This window comes from Mustela erminea, chromosome X (genome assembly GCF_009829155.1).
Source record: "Mustela erminea isolate mMusErm1 chromosome X, mMusErm1.Pri, whole genome shotgun sequence".
Classification (NCBI taxonomy): Eukaryota; Metazoa; Chordata; class Mammalia; order Carnivora; family Mustelidae; genus Mustela; species Mustela erminea.
The window spans coordinates 130,068,619-130,084,699 of record NC_045635.1 but is presented as its reverse complement, the minus strand read 5'-3'; the positions used below and the strand labels follow the sequence as shown (position 1 = coordinate 130,084,699).

The following is a 16,081-nucleotide window of genomic DNA, read 5'->3' as shown; positions in this document are numbered from 1 at the left end:
GTGGTTATTAAGCAATATCTCTTTCATTTCCATCTTCTATCTATGTATAAGCAAATTTAGTACTACCAATGTGACCATATCATTTACAGATACTATCTATTCTTCCTCTCCTCCTCCCCTATACACCTGTTTCTCTCAAGACAAACTGGTACGAATATATAAGACATTAAAAGAAAGTCTCTACCCTAAGTAGCACAACACTATGCACATTACCCATTAAAATGGTAGCTACAAAAGCATAACTGGACTTTTAAGGCCTCTACAAGAGATGACATATTAGGAGGGACATGTAATTAAGATTAACTTCCAATGAGCCATACGTCTTCTTGCCTTCTTTTAAGATCTCAGAGGAATCACTTTTTCTACCAAACACTCAACACTCGCATTTATATGGCATCTACTTTGAGCCAGTTACTGGGTTGGGTGCTGAGGATACAAGTAAGCAAAACCATCAGTCCCTGCCTTCAAAAAGATCCAGTGCAGGGAATTACCAAGCAGCATGGTAAAACAGGAGGAGGAGTAAAAGGCCATATGGTGCTCTGGCAACATAAAGGAGACACCTAACAGAGTTTAGCAAAGGGTAATGGGAAAGACATCCTGGAACGAGTGATGCCTGAGTCAAGACCTGAAGAATAAGTGAGAGATGGCAAGGTAAAGAGCAGATAAAGAATCTTCCAGAGGGTAAAACCAAAAAGCACAAAGGCCTGGAGATTTAAAAAAAAAATAAAAGCACATAATGGGTTTAGTACAGTCAAATGAGCTCACATGATTACAGTGTGAAATAGAAGAAGAAACAGAACAGAACCTGATTAACTGGCTACTGGAAATGAAGCAGAGGGGTAACTCAATTTTGCCTCCCAGATTTCTACCTTGGGCAACTGGACAGATAGGAGTACTGCTGCATTATACTTTTAATGTTCATATAAAGGCTTGATATGAATTATAAGGAGGTATGGGAACTCAGGCAAAATGTCTTCCTCCACTACTCTAGAACTGCTCATGTCAATTCCATCAATAACTTCTGCATCACCATATCCAGTGGTTCTCTTTGAAACATGATACTGTTGACCACTTCCTTCTGAAAAGTGTTTTCTCTCCACTGGATTTCCCAACACCAGGCTTGCCTGGTTCATGTGGCAGTCTCTTTCCCTCTCTATTGATGTTTTCCAACATCCCCAGCTCCCTGCTCTTCTTACACACAGTCCCTGGATGGTGGCATCCGTTGTCATGTCCTGTTGTTTTTATCAGCTACCACAGTTATGATGATGATTCCCAAATCTAGATCTGACCTATTTCCTGAGCTCCAGGCCTACATACACTACTGTCTATTAGACACATCGAACTGGACGTACAATAGACAACTTAAATACAGTGTCCAAAATGGAAGTCATCATTTTCTCCAGAAAATTTGTACCCTAGGAAGTAACTTGGTACAAAGACAACAAAAAGGCACAAGGCATGGTCCCGCCACCAAGGAATCTACAGTGGGGTGACAGAGACAAAAAGTAAAGACTGCAGTTATAATAGGGTGTGGTAAGTGCTACAGTATGAATAAACAAAGAATGCTATGGAGATAAGCAAAAAGAGGGCACCTGGCCTAGTCTTGGAGTTCAGGCTTTCTAGAAAAGGAAATATTTAACCTTAGAAAGGCAAAGTCAGATTTTTAAAAAGATAAACATATTCAAGTAAAAGGTAATGGCTACTGCAAAGAATAGGAAAAGAGAAAGAACCCAGCATTGAAATGCAAATAACTAAGCGAGGCTGGAGACCAAAACTGAAAGCTAAAGTAGTGAGACAGGGGGCCAGAGAAGGAAGCAGGGGCAGATACTGAAAAGTCTCTGGAGTCATTAAGAAACTTTACCATGTGAGTTGAGGGAAATTGGACGGGGAGACAAACCATGAGAGACTGTGGACTCCAAGATATAAACTGAGGGTTTTAGAGGGGAGGGGGCGGGGGGGTTGGGGGAGCCTGGTGGTGGGTATTAAGGAGGGCACGGATTGCATGGAGCACTGGATGTGGTGCATAAACAATGAATCTTGGAACACTGAAATAAAAAATTTAATTTAATTTAATTTAAAAAACTTTACCTAGACTGCACAGAGTAACTGCTGAAGAAAAGGGATGTGATCAGAATTACCCTTTTAGAAGGATTAAATAATAATGAAGACAGCATCTCATTTGGGACCTGTAAAATGAGCAAAAGCTTACCAGGGGGCTGGGAGGGGAGAGACAGTCCAAGAGCATGAAAGAAATACACAACAAAGCTTGAAATAATAGAGCTAGGTCAGAGAATGGCAAGGACTCCTATACAGGTAAGTGTAGAAAGGTCAGGAATGGACAAAATTATGAAGGTAGAGTTTGGGCTTTACTCTAAAAGCAATGGGTTTTAAGCAAGAAAGTTTAATCATAGGAATGTGAAATACAGATTTAAGGAGGGAGCAACTAGAAGCTGAAAAGCAAGTTAGGAGGAGGCTATTAAAAATGAAAACCAATGAAGGCCTAAACTGAACACTATGACAAGTGAGGACAGAGGAAAGGGAATGGAAAATTTCTTGCAGGACAATGGCAAGGATTTGGAGAGGAAATCAAATATGATTCTTCAGTGTTAGGGTTAGCCAACTGAATGGCTGGCGATGTTGTTAAAGAAGAAAGAAGCATCAAGGGGAAGACTGGATTTCAAGAGGGAAATGGCTGTATGACAGTAAAATGGACATTTTCTTTCAGTGTACAATAATAAGAGATATTTTTAATCAAGATGATGAAATATGGTTATAGGAAAGAAACCAAGGCAGAAGGTTAAAATAAATAAAAGGAAAAACTGGGTGATGGCACCTCACTCCGGAGGACACTGGGCAGGACAGGATCAGGGTTAGGGTTAGGGTTAGGGTAGCCTTCTTGTACTAGAATCGCACCTTTACTGGATTACATACTCTTGCTTCCCTCGTAGCTAGACAGGACTATGTGACTAATTTCTGGCTGATAAAATGTGAATGGAAGGTATATTCCCACTTCCCAGTCTTGCCTCTGAAAGGACTGAATGTGCTTTCCCTGGGCATTTTCCTGGGAACTGACAAGGAACACAGTGACCTAAGCCTAATAAGTTTTTGAAAACGCCTTAAGCCATACTCACAAGAAGCTGGAATTATTTGACCCCAACGACGTGTGGACCTCAAAACTATACCAGCAGGCAGCAGACCACCGAACCTGCATAGTTCCAAAAGATGACACCCTAACACCCATTTTGGATGTGGCCAGATGATAATGGACAAGGAAGAGCCTCCTGGAGAACAAAGCCAGGATTCAGGGAGAAAAAATAAGGGAGTTCCTCCAATGAACCAGAACCACTAACCACTCCAGGATCAGAATAGGGAGTCTTTGAAATTGCTGTGAAGTAGTTACTGGAACACTGCTAGGAAGCAGTCACTTCTATGTGTTTCTCATTCTTCCCTTTTCTAAATGTGAGTTTGTAACTTCGATGCTGGTGATGTTTTTCTACTTCTACCACTGTCTGTTGGGTTGGGCAGGGGGAGCAGGAAGAACATATGACTTCTCTTCATGGTAAGTCACAGGAGCCACTCCTGGGCCTTATGGAGAAGACTGTGTGTCACCCAGACTCTCTGAACTGGACAGTGACCAGATAAGGACCAGAGAGGATATGTGCTCTTTGTTTGAGAAGAGTACACCCAGATAATTGAGAGGCCCAAAAGAGTAGAATGGAAGATTCCAAGTTGTCTCCTAATATCCTGTAACTTCTTGTAGAGTAACAGAATTTTAGCTAAACATACAGCTGCACACCTATGACAAATTCTAGCCTCCCTTCCAGCTAGGTTAGCTACATAACTATGTAGAGAAAAATAAAATGTAAGCCAAAACTTCTGAACAATAAAATGTCACCCTACTTCTGGCTTTGCCTTTAAAAATACCGGGCATGTAGGGGCACCTGGGTGGCTCAGTGGGTTAAGCCTCTGCTTTCGGCTCAGGTCATGATCCCAGGGTCCTGGGATTGAGCCCCACATCGGGCTCTCTGATCAGCGGGGAGCCTGCTTCCTCCTCTCCGCCTCTCTCTCTCTCTCTGCCTGCTTGTGATCTCTGTCTGTCAAATAAATAAATAAAATCTTAAAAAAAAAAATACCGGGCATGCGATGTTAACAAGAACTAAAGGAGCTGCCTTGGCCAGAGCTAATTGAAGACACTAACTGAAAATGACAGAGCCACCCCAGAAGCCTGGAAGTACTCCTCTCCCAGCTATCTCATTTAAGTAACACTGTATTTTGGGTATCTCTCTTATGGTAGTTTAGACTAGCCTAGATCCTAAATTATACAAGGAGCTAGCTTTGGAAAGTAATAAGAACCTCCTTCTGAGATAGGAACTAAGGAAATTAGGATAGGTTAAATAACGAAAATTTTTTAAGTATTGATGAGGAATGTTGAGGCACTTTTTATCTGATTGCTAAGATTTCCCACCTATGCCCTCCCCAATCCATTCTCCAACCAGCCACCAGAGTGATCTTTCTAAAGCAAAATCTGACCATGTCACAACCCAGCTGGAAACCTTCAGTGCCTGCCCACAAAGGAAAGTCAATCTCTTAACATGGCTTATGAGACCCTATATGATTGCTCTTTTACCTGTCTCTTCAGCTTTATTTTCACCATGCTGGGCACCAGTCACAGAATGCCACCTGCAGTTCCCTAACTCCATACTTCTCCACCAGCTGCTCCTTCTAGCACTACCTTCCACCATCTACTACAATTATCTATGCACTTGACTGTCTCCTCCATTAAACTATAACCTCTATGAGGGCAAATATTGTGTAATTTCTTGTTGTATCCCCAGCACCAAGCACAGTACCCAGAAACAGTCAAGTGCTCAATGAATATTTACTGAAAGAATGAACATAGGAATATTACATCTTTTATCTGTATCATGTTGCACATATCCTAAAGCTCTATAACAAAGTTATTTTTTACAAGTAACATTACCATACCTCTCTTTAAAATATTAATATCACTTTGATGATGAAAATAATTTAAATTCAACTTTATACTGAGTAGAACAGACCATTGTCTAAGCTGGTAAAGGTTACTGTTTATTCAAATTATCTACCAAGAACCTTGTTTTCTAGTTTTCTATCATTCTGATTATGACACAGTTTACTTCTTTCACCCTCTACCCATGCAGAGCAGAACTCACTTGCCATGTGAGTACGTTAGTTTGTTATTTTCAGAAGGTATCTTAGCCAGAATCTGCTCTGTCACCTCCAGGAAGTTTCCTCCACACCAAGCATGTTTGGCAAGGATAGTCGTTCCCCTGGCGACGACTGCAAAAAGAATGGCCATGGCTTCAATCTATCAAAAGGAAAAAAGAAAGACACACAAAACTTAGAATATTTCTTTGACAAGATCTTTCAAAAGAAAATCATTTACCAACATCTACCTGAAAACAGTATTTTTTTCAATATTCACTTATTTTTTAATTGAAGTATATTTCACACACAATGTTACATTACTTTCCGGTATACAACACAGTCATCTGACAAGTCTACAATTTATGCTATGCTTACCACAGGTGTAGCTACCATCTGTCACCATGCAGAACTATTACAACACGTTGACTATATTCCCTATGGTGTACCTTTTATTCCCATGACTTACTCATTCCATAAATGGGTGCCTATCTCTCTCACTCCCCTTCACCCCTTTTTGCCCATCCCCCTTCCCTCTGTCAACCATCAGTTTGTTCTCTGTATTTACAGGTCTGATTCTGCTTTTCAGGTATTTTAAGAATTTGTTTAGATTCCACATGTAAGTGAAATCATCCAGTATTTGCTTCTTATTTCACTTATCACAATACCTTCTAAGTCCATCCATGTTGTTGCAAATGGCAAGAGTTCATTTTTTCTTATGACTAATAATATTCCATTGTATGTGTATATCTCCATATATATATGGATAAAGAAGAAGGATATGTATATATGGATAAAGATACGGTGCATGTATATATGGTGTATATCTTCTTTATCTATTCATCTACTAATGGACACTTGGGTTGCCTCTGTATCTTCGTTACTGTAAATAATGCTGCAATAAGCATAGAGGTACATATATCCTTTCAAATAAGTTTTTCATTTCTTTTGGTAAATACCCAGTAGTAGAATTACTGAATCATAAGGTATTTCTATCTTTAATATTTTGAAGAAGCTCTATATTGCTTTCCACAGTGGTTGCACCAATTTACATTCCCACCACCAGTGCACAAGTGTTCCCTTTTTTGCACATCCTTGCCAATACCTCTTTCTTGTCTTTTTGATACTAGCCATCCTGACAAGTGTGAAGCAGTATCTCACTGTAGTTTTCATTCGCATTTCCCTGATGGTTAATGATGGTGAGCCTCTTTTGATGTGTCTGTTGGCCATCTGTATGCTCTCTTTGGAAAACTGTCTATTTGGGTCCTGTGTCCACTTTTTTAATTGGATTATTATGTGCAGGGTTTTGGTGTTGAGTTGTGTAAGTTCTTCATATATTTTAGATACTAATCACTTATGAACATATCGTTTGCCAAATATCTTTTCATATTCAGTAAGTTGCCTTTTAGTTTTGTTGGTGGTTTTCTTTGCTGTGCAAAAGCTTTTAATTTTGATGTATTCACAATAGTTTATTTTTGCTTTTGTTTCCCTTGCCTTAGGAGACATATCTAGAAAAATGGGTGTTAAGGCCCATGTCAAGGAAATTACTGCCTATTTTTCTTCCAGTTTTATGGTTTTGTTATTCACCTTTAGGTATTTAATCCATTTTGAGTTTGTGTGTGGTGTAAGACAGTGGTCCAGTTTTCCCAGCATCATTTGTTGAAGAGACTATCTATTCCCTGTTGTATATTCTAGCCTTTTTTGTTGAAGATTGATGGACTATACAATTATGGGTTTACTTCTGGGCTCTCTATTCTGTTCCATTGATCTATGTGTCTGTTTTTATGCCAGCACCATACTGGTTTTTTTTTTTTTAAAGATTTTTATTTATTTGTTATAGAGAGAGAGAGAGATACAGAGCGCAAGCACAGGCAGACAGAGTGGCAGGCTAGAGGCAGAGGGAGAAGCAGGCTCCCTGCCGATGTGGGACTCGATCCCAGGACGCTGGGATCATGACCTGAGCCGAAGGCAGCCGCTTAACCAACTGAGCCACCCAGGCGTCCCCCATACTGTTTTGATTACTGAAGGTTTCTAATATATCTTAAAATCTGAGATTGTGATACCTTCAGCTTTGTTCTTATTTCTCATGACTGCTTTGGCTACTTAGGTTCTTTTATGGTTCCATATAAAATTTTAGGATTAATTGTTCTAGTTCTGTGAAAAATACTATTGGTATTTTGATAGGTATTATACTGAATCTGAAAATTGCTTTGGGTAGTGTGGACATTTCAAAAATTTTAATTCTTCCAATCCATGAGCACAGAATATCTTTCCATTTGTTTGGGTACCTGGAGAAACTACTGCCCAAGATGCTATACTATTAATGTAAAACACTTAATATAGGCTTAATTAAAAGGTCACAGTCTTGCACAAGTTTACAACCCTAAACCATACTGATATATAGAGAGACACACAAAATATGTACACGTGTATATATATAAAATGTAACATATATGTTATACACACATTGATAGATAAGGTGCATTAACAAATTATACAGCACAACTGGATATCACCATTTGAAAAGCAATTACCATAAACAGTAAAGGGACATAAAGAGGGGATTCTTCCTTTTTTTTATTGAAGTATAATTAACATGCAGTGTGATATTAGTTGCAGGTGTACAATGATTCAACATTTTCATACATTACTCAGTGCTCATCACCATAAGTGGACTCATAATCCCCTTTATCTATTGCGCCCATCCCCCCCTACCTCCCCTCTGGCAACCACCAGTTTGTTCCCTGTATTTAAAAATCTGATTTTTGTCTCTTTTTCTTTGTTTTGTTTCTTAATTCCACATATGCAATAATCCCACCCTGAAAATTTATCCTAATGGTTCAACAGAAGTTTGACTCTAGATTCAGAAAGATACATATTAACAATATTAATAGCCCATATTTATTTTTTTAATTTTTTTTAATTTTTTTTCAGCGTAACAGTATTCATTGTTTTTGCATCACACCCAGTGCTCCATGCAATCCGTGCCCTCTCCAATACCCACCACCTGGTTCCCCCAACCTCCCACCCCCGGCCCCTTCAAAACCCTCAGATTGTTTTTCAGAGTCCATAATCTCTCATGGTTCACCTCCCCTTCCAATTTCCCTCAACTCCCTTCTCCTCTCTAACTCCCCTTGCCCATATTTATTAAGTGCCTGTGTATTAGGCACCATTTTAAGCACTTTACAACTATTAACTCGCTCAATGCTTACATCAATTAAATTACACACTATTATGATACTTCTACTAAAATGTGCAAACTGCAGTACAGATAACTTACACAGTTTGCCTAAAATTACAGAACTAGTAAATAATAAAAATTGGAACTCAAACCCAGGCGGAATGGTTCTAGAACCCATAATCTTATCCATACAGTATATACTGCCTCTATTATAAAGCCATTATCCATAATAGAAACAAACTGAAAAGAACCCAAACCTTCCACAAGAGGAATGGTTCTTTAAATTATGTTAAGATCCTTCATAAACAAAACATTTCTAAAACAACACAGGAAGAGTTTAAGGTTATTTTTCTCATGTTAATGTATTTGTACTATTTTTCCACCCAACAGCCCCATTTCTTTTATATAATGGTATAAATTTATAAAAAGAGATGTCCAAGTACCTTCCTATTCTTCTACTAACTCTTCAACTCAATGTTATTTCTTAACATGTTCAGTTCCATCCAACAGGCCAGTGGTTCTTAAACTATAGGTGAACGAGTTCTCGTGGGTGGGGGAGTGACAGTCACTGTTAAAAATTCAAACTCTTGGCATCATCACCTAAAATTCTGAATCAGTAGACTTGAGGTAAGACCCTGGAATAACATATTTAAGACAAGCCTATCTAGATGCAGGTGACTCACTTAACCATATTTTGTGAAACGCAGCAACCGAACACAAAGTGCCTGAAGTCAGGGAATCCAGAGATTCCTTCTTGGAATCCCAGCACTGAAACACCGCACATAAAGCAGAAGTACTCATTTGTGTCTTGAGTTGAACACCTCTCAGGGTTTCTTCACTCTCTAAAGGAGGGTGTTCCTCAGAATTGTGTCCTTAGCCATATTCTTTCTGGATTTCTCTTTACACATATGTAGTAAGTTACAATTTCCAAATCATTTTCTCATACATTAACTCCCTCGATCTTTTTTAAAAGCCTCAACTGACCCTATAACATGCTCCAGATACTGCTCCATTTCTTAAAATCATAGTCTATACACTATCTCTGCTTCTCTACTTCTTTTTAACTCTTTAACTTACTGGGTTTTGCCCTCAACGGTCCACAAAACCATGATTACTAAGATCATCAACAGCCTCTATGCTGCAAAATTCAGTGGACACTTCTCTATTCTCACTTATCTAACCTCTTAAGAATAGTCAACACCGGGGCGCCTGGGTGGCTCAGTGGGTTAAGCCGCTGCCTTCGGCTCGGGTCATGATCTCAGGGTCCTGGGATCGAGTCCCGCATCGGGCTCTCCGCTCAGCGGGGAGTCTGCTTCCTCCTCTCTCTCTCTGCCTACTTGTAATCTCTCTCTGTCAAATAAATAAATAAAATCTTTGAAAAAAAAAAAAAGAATAGTCAACACTGCTGACTGACCCTCCTTCTTGAAACACTCCCACATGTCTGGCTGCTCCTTGTTTTCTTGCTGAGCCCTCTTCCTCTAGCTGACTTCCAAATGATGACTTTCCATGGGTCTTGGTTCTATGCTCTCTCATCCCAAGAAGAGCTCATCTACACCTGTCATTTTAAACATGATCTATTTGCTGAAGACATTTTGCATATAGAAAAAAAAACAGGGCACAACCAAAGTTAAGGGAAAACTAAAGACAAAACTGAAGGCACAACAAATAACTGAGGGAAAGACAGATGAACAGAACAGGGACCCACAGAGAAGACTGAGAAGGACCAACTGAGAAAGTGAGGGGAAAGCCACAAGATTGTGGTGGCCTGGAAGCCAAAAGGAAAGCAAGTGTCAAGAAGGAACACATGTCAGCTCCTATCTGTGTTTACTGATGCACAATAGGAAGACTATAAAGAGCCACTGAAATTTTATAAAGAAGGAAGTCATTGGTTAGTCCAAGAGATATGCAGTAGAGTGGAACAATAACACAAAGAGAAACAGAGATGAGAAATTATATGGTCCCTGATACAGATGAAAGTGTAGCAGCTTCAGTACCTTAATAGCTTCAAGAAGAAAACTGAATTTGGCAACAATACAAAAAAGAAAATCTAGTGTCTTAGTGGACTGTAAGTTCATTATGAACTAACATCAGGTAATTGCTTAAAATGCTTACATAATCCTAAATCACATTTTAAAATAGAGTGCTTTGATCTTTTTAAGTACTATTACCATTATACCCTGTGTGCTGGTTAGAACATATGTGGAATATTGAGTTCAACTCTCAGTACAGCATTTCAAGACTGGATGGAAGGGCAACCTTATGGGTAAGGGACCTGGACATTCTATCGTTTGAAGAATAGCTAGATAAACTAGAAATATTTAAAAAAGAAGACTTAGAGGGAATATGACAATAGCCTTCAAGTTTACATGAAGTACAGTCACCCAGAAGAGGGAGTGCACTGTTTGGAATATAATTAGGAACAATGGATGTATTTACAGGGAAGCAGTGTTTTGTTCAAGAAAATCAGCGCCCAATTAAAACATACCTGTTAAATATCAGGTACATAGCAACAGAAACTTTCTTTTCAGATGCCAGTAATAGGAATTTCTTACTCTCTTCTAGACTGTTAAAAACGTCACCTATTATCAAGCCTCATGTGCCCCCACTGTAACTCTCATGCAATAGAATCTGTAATATCCTTTAAGTTTTAAAATTCCAGTTAACAGTGTAAAATTAGTTTCAGATGTATAATTCAGTGATTCAGCACATCCATACAACAGCTGGTGCTCACAAGGGTACTCCTTAATCCTCATCACCTGAATCTGTAATGTCTTTTTGTTTTAATTGACACATACCATATTTGTTTCAGGGGTGCAGGTCTGTGATTCATCAGTCTTACATAGTTCAAAGCACTCACCATAGCACATGCCCTCCCCAATATCCATAACCCAGCCACCCTATCCCTCCCCTGCCCCAACAACCTCAGTTTGTTTCATGAGATTAAGAGTGTCTTATGGGTTTGTCTCCCTCTCTGGTTTCATCCTACTTCATTTTTAGCTCTCTTCCTCCATGTATCAGCAAGATCATATGATAATTGTTTTCCTCATTTCACTTGAAAATTGGGATAATAGAAAGAACTGTGAAAGAATACTACATTTAAAGTGAAAACCTGCCTCTGCTAATTACTAGCAGTATGTGAAAGTGTAATAAACCATAAAATGCTATATAAATATAATATGCAAGAAAAAAAGAGTGAAAAAGATAGGCCAGAGAAGAAAGAGAAGGAAAAAAAATGATATATAAAGGAAAGTCGTGTCTCAACACTGTTCCTCCATTCTCTTACTGAAGCTTTGCTTGGTCCCAGAGGCGTTATCCCAGCTTTACTTCCTTCCTGCTAAGAATCCTGTATGAGTTTCCTGTGGCTGCCTTGACAAAGTATCAAAAGCCACAAAGGTTTAAAAGAACAGAAATTTATTGTCTCCTACTTCTGGAGGCCAGAAGCCCAAAATCAAGATGTCGGCAGGGCCAGGCTCCCTCAGAAATCTATAGTGGACAATCCTTTCTTATCTCTCTCTAGCTTTGGGTAGTCTGCTGACAATCCTTGGCATTCCCTGGCTTTCAGCTGCAGCACTTCACAATCTCTGCCTCCACAGTCATATGGTATTCTTCATGCGTGTCCATGTTTTCATATAGAAATCTCTGGGTCTTTTCTTTTATTAGGACACCCACTCCACTATGACCGTCATTTTAACTTACATCTTAATTACACCTGCAAAGACCCTTATTTCCAAATAAAGTCACATTCACAGGTACCATCTGTCAAGATTCAACGTATCTTTTTTGAGGACACAAAACATCTGAGAACCTCACTGTTCCTCCCAAATCATTCTTACTCTTCCCTCTCCATATATTCATACCGCTCTTTCCTTACTCTCATTAGAAACCTGTCCATAGAGAGAAGGGCCACCTCCAACAACTTGGAGTTAGAAAGGCCTGTTTCTACTTCTACAAGAAGATTCTAAGGACACTTTTGTTTCAGTTGCCAGGATTAAAAAAAAAAAAAGATATGTCATGGGGGAATCCAACTGAGAATTCTAGATGTAGTTTTTTTTAAACTGTGAAGACTTTCAAGTCCATAAAATTGAAGATTAAGATGTTACCAATTGGCATAATAACTGAAATGCCCTGAACAGCATTACTTATAAAGAAAACGGCATAAAGCTTCAAAAAAAATTTTTAAAAGGAATTTTTGAAATATATCCATTTGTAAGTAAGGGATTACCTGCGTTAAAAAAAAATTGCTTGGGGCACCTGGGAGGCACAGTTGGTTAAGCAACCAACTCATGGTTTTGGCTCAGGTCATAGTGTGCCAGGCTCCACACTCAGCACAGAGTCTGCTTAAGACTCTCTCTTCCTCTATCCTTCACACACACACACACACGCGCGCGCGCGCGCCCGCGCACGCATACACACACACCCACATACACACTCTCTCTCTTTTTCTCAAATAAATAAATCTTAAAAAGATTGCTCCCCATTCCCCATGTCCCTCTCTAGAAAAAAATACATAAAAATAAAAATAAAGAACAAGTTACATATAGCACAGCAACAATGAAAACACTGCTCCTCAGTGGAGGCATCTTTAAATAGACGATGAAGATGGTTTTAGGGAACTGGTAAAGAAAAAGGCCAAATCAGTTTTTCTACATTCAAGTCTATGTGTTCTTAGGATTTTTTAAATTCTATATTCTTATTTTGATAACATTAAAAAATGTCTGTTAATATTCCAGATATACATGTATACCCTATAAATGATGACACACAATTCCATGCTGCATTTGCATTATAAAGGCCAAAGAGCTAAGAAATTCTCTAAAATGACAGTGCCGAATTTTTAATGTCTTAGAAGCGTATCTGGCTGCTCTTAGGCTGGCACATCCTAAAATCATAATCACAATCATGACTCAAGCACTCTTGTATTCCTGTTGTGTTTTTTAATCAAAGACAAAATTTATCTTTTACCATAACAAAATTTATCTTTTACCGTAACTGAAAGATCTCTGCATAATAGAAACCTTTTATTTGAAGAATTAAGATTTGACATTTAGAAAGTGACAGAGGGACAAAATAATAATTATCTCAGGCTAAGGAGAAAATAATATTTAAAGATGTGTCTGTATTACATGGAAACCAAATGACACTAAAACGCGTTATATGAATAAAGGTTGTGCAACTGTCCAAACAGAAAAAAAGGGGAAGAATTAACTTCTCACATAGCACATGGTTAACAGTCAATACAAAATCAAAAGAATGCATTCTGTTATCATTATTTATATTATTGCAAAGGAATGTTTTGTGTTAATCCTTGCAACAGTTCATTAGCAGAATGTTTCAAAGGAAACATTAGATTGCTTCCACCCTCACATACTATGAAATTGGCCCATTAAGTTAAATGGGAAGGGGGAATGGAAAGTGCTCGGGAAAGAGATGGGAACACATTTTATGGAAGAGGTATGGAACAAGAGAAGGCACAGAAGTGAGAACAAACCAGGGAAGGTAAACTGGCCTGATGAGATAGAATGGTCCACATTTGGTCAATGAGAAGTTTTAGGAATAAGTACAATGACCTTTTATAAAGAAGGCCTGTGTAAATGAAACAATTAATGTATTGGATCAAATTGTTTTTCTAATTCAGTTCAACACATATTTTTTGAGGATTTACTATATGACAGCCAAAGGAGTAGACACCGGAGATATGAAGCCCAGTAAGAGAGGAAGCCATAGTACAATGGGAAAGACAGACATAAATAACTGCAATAAAGTGTAACTAGTGAATAATCTAAAAATGTACAAATTTATTCAGACTTCTTAGAGGTTTGTGATTATTTCACTGGGTGAAGAAAAAATGCAGGTGTCAGCCTATGTATTAGGAATTTCCTCCACATACTGTTATAATTACTCCTCTGGAAGAGAGGACCAAGTTCGTTTTATCCTCACCAGCTCGCAGTACCCAGCACAGTGCATGGCATATAATTTTCCCTCAAATATTTGTTAAATAAATGAATGAATACTCAGCATGTTTTGGTTTAAACAACAGTAACTTTATATTCAGTAAGACCTGGTAGGAAGGATATTTTGATTACTAAATTACCTCTTTAATTAAGATAAAACAGTTCAACTGCTTTAATCTATTCTAATCCCCAACTTTCTATCAGGGTTTTAGGACGAAATAATCCAATGACAGATAAACCACCAATTCTGTTGTAATAACCTTGGAGGAGACAGAAGAATGAAGAACAAATACTGATAAGGCAGAGGAAAAGAAGAGATGTTTATGAAAAGCCTGAAGTATGGTTATAGACCTGCTGTATTCTTGCTGGTGTTACAAATATTCTTTTATGGTGCTCTTCTGAGATCAAATTCAATCCCTCTGACTTTCTGGGGATAGGAGCCTACCCTGTCAAGTCAACCACCTGTTCTATTTTGCATTAACCATCACTACCACATCACATCATCCGGATTATTCCTGTTCGCCCACACACACACACAAACATGTAAACTACTTAAGAGTAGAGATCTACGACTTGTTTTTAGCTATATTCCTTGACCTTAGAAGAGTCTCTAGGACATACTAGCTGTTCAATAAATACTTATTAAACATGTGAGTGAGTCTGCTCTCAGCCACAGCTATTCCAAGGCCTAACATGTCTCTCGGATCAAGGGTGGAACAATGGAGGTACAGGTAGTTGAGCGCAATTAATAAGAGAAAGAAAAAGACTTGACAACTGATCATTTGTGGGTGGATATGAGAGAGGGAGATGTAAGACATTTACGAAAGAGTCTAGTACCTGGTGTGAGTTTGTTAAATATTGGCCAATTATTACAATAACATACAGGTCTGAAGCTGTGGAAATAGGTTTGGGTAGAGATAATGAGTCCTTATCCAAACCGAAGAAGAGGAATGAAACAATGGTGGTGAAGGGCACGCGGAGGTGTACAAACACACGAAGGAGCTCAGAAGTAGGTGAACCCAAAAGTGACGTCATCAAAACAAGGGCGTAGAGATTAGTTTTTAGAAGACTCAGATCTAAAGACTGAATCTCAAGATTCAAAGGCTAAAGAAAGGTCTTGCAGAATGCGAACTGAGGGAAAGTTAACATTTCTCCGTCCTGCAACAACTTAAGTGACGCATTCTAACACTTCTTAATTCGCGACGTTTTCAGCGGCACAAAACGCAGCTCGCCAAAACTGAACCTGCCCGACAATTCGAACCGTCGACACCAGAGAAGCCCAAGTCACCCTTGCACTGCCTCCTCACTCCACCCCACCACCTTCTCGTCCACACCTCTGCCCTCCCTCCGCCGTCGTCTCCCCGCCTTCTGCCGAGCGCGCCCTGTACCATTTACCTGTCCGGGCACCCCCTAAGAGCGCGTAGGCTCAAAATTGAGCGGCGTAAGCCAGGGGCGGACCACCGACTGCCCGCTCCCGGAGGAGGTTGGGACCGGACGCCACCGGCTTCCGCGTAAAGCGCCCCGCCCGCGCGCGGCCTCCTGGGAATGTGAGCGTTCCTCCAATGAAAATGGATTGTAGGGCGGGACCTGCTGCATTCCCAGCCCCGGCACTTCCCAGTAGCCGCACTGCATTCTGGGAGTGGTAGTTCCAATTGCCGTATCGCCCTGTCTGTCTCACAGTCAATAACTTGTGGTAAACATCATCAAGGGGTTCCTCCGGCAAAAGGAAGGATGCAGGGCCACAAAGAGTTCACCAGCGTTGAGT

The 16,081-nt window shown here is 39.4% G+C and overlaps 1 protein-coding gene across 1 annotated transcript in view; it reads right to left on the bottom strand.

Annotated features, from left to right (window-relative positions):
- Positions 1–15,850, bottom strand: part of VAMP7 (vesicle associated membrane protein 7) — a 43,192-nt gene extending 27,342 nt beyond the window's left edge. Inside the window, exons 1-2 of the mRNA XM_032330821.1 lie at positions 15,712–15,850; positions 5,193–5,347 (exon numbers count right to left, since the gene is read on the bottom strand). Of these exons, the coding sequence (XP_032186712.1) occupies positions 5,193–5,338 (146 nt within the window). The 5' untranslated portion in view covers positions 5,339–5,347; positions 15,712–15,850. The remainder of the gene's footprint in view (positions 1–5,192; positions 5,348–15,711) is intronic.
- Between the last annotated feature and the right edge of the window lie 231 nt (positions 15,851–16,081).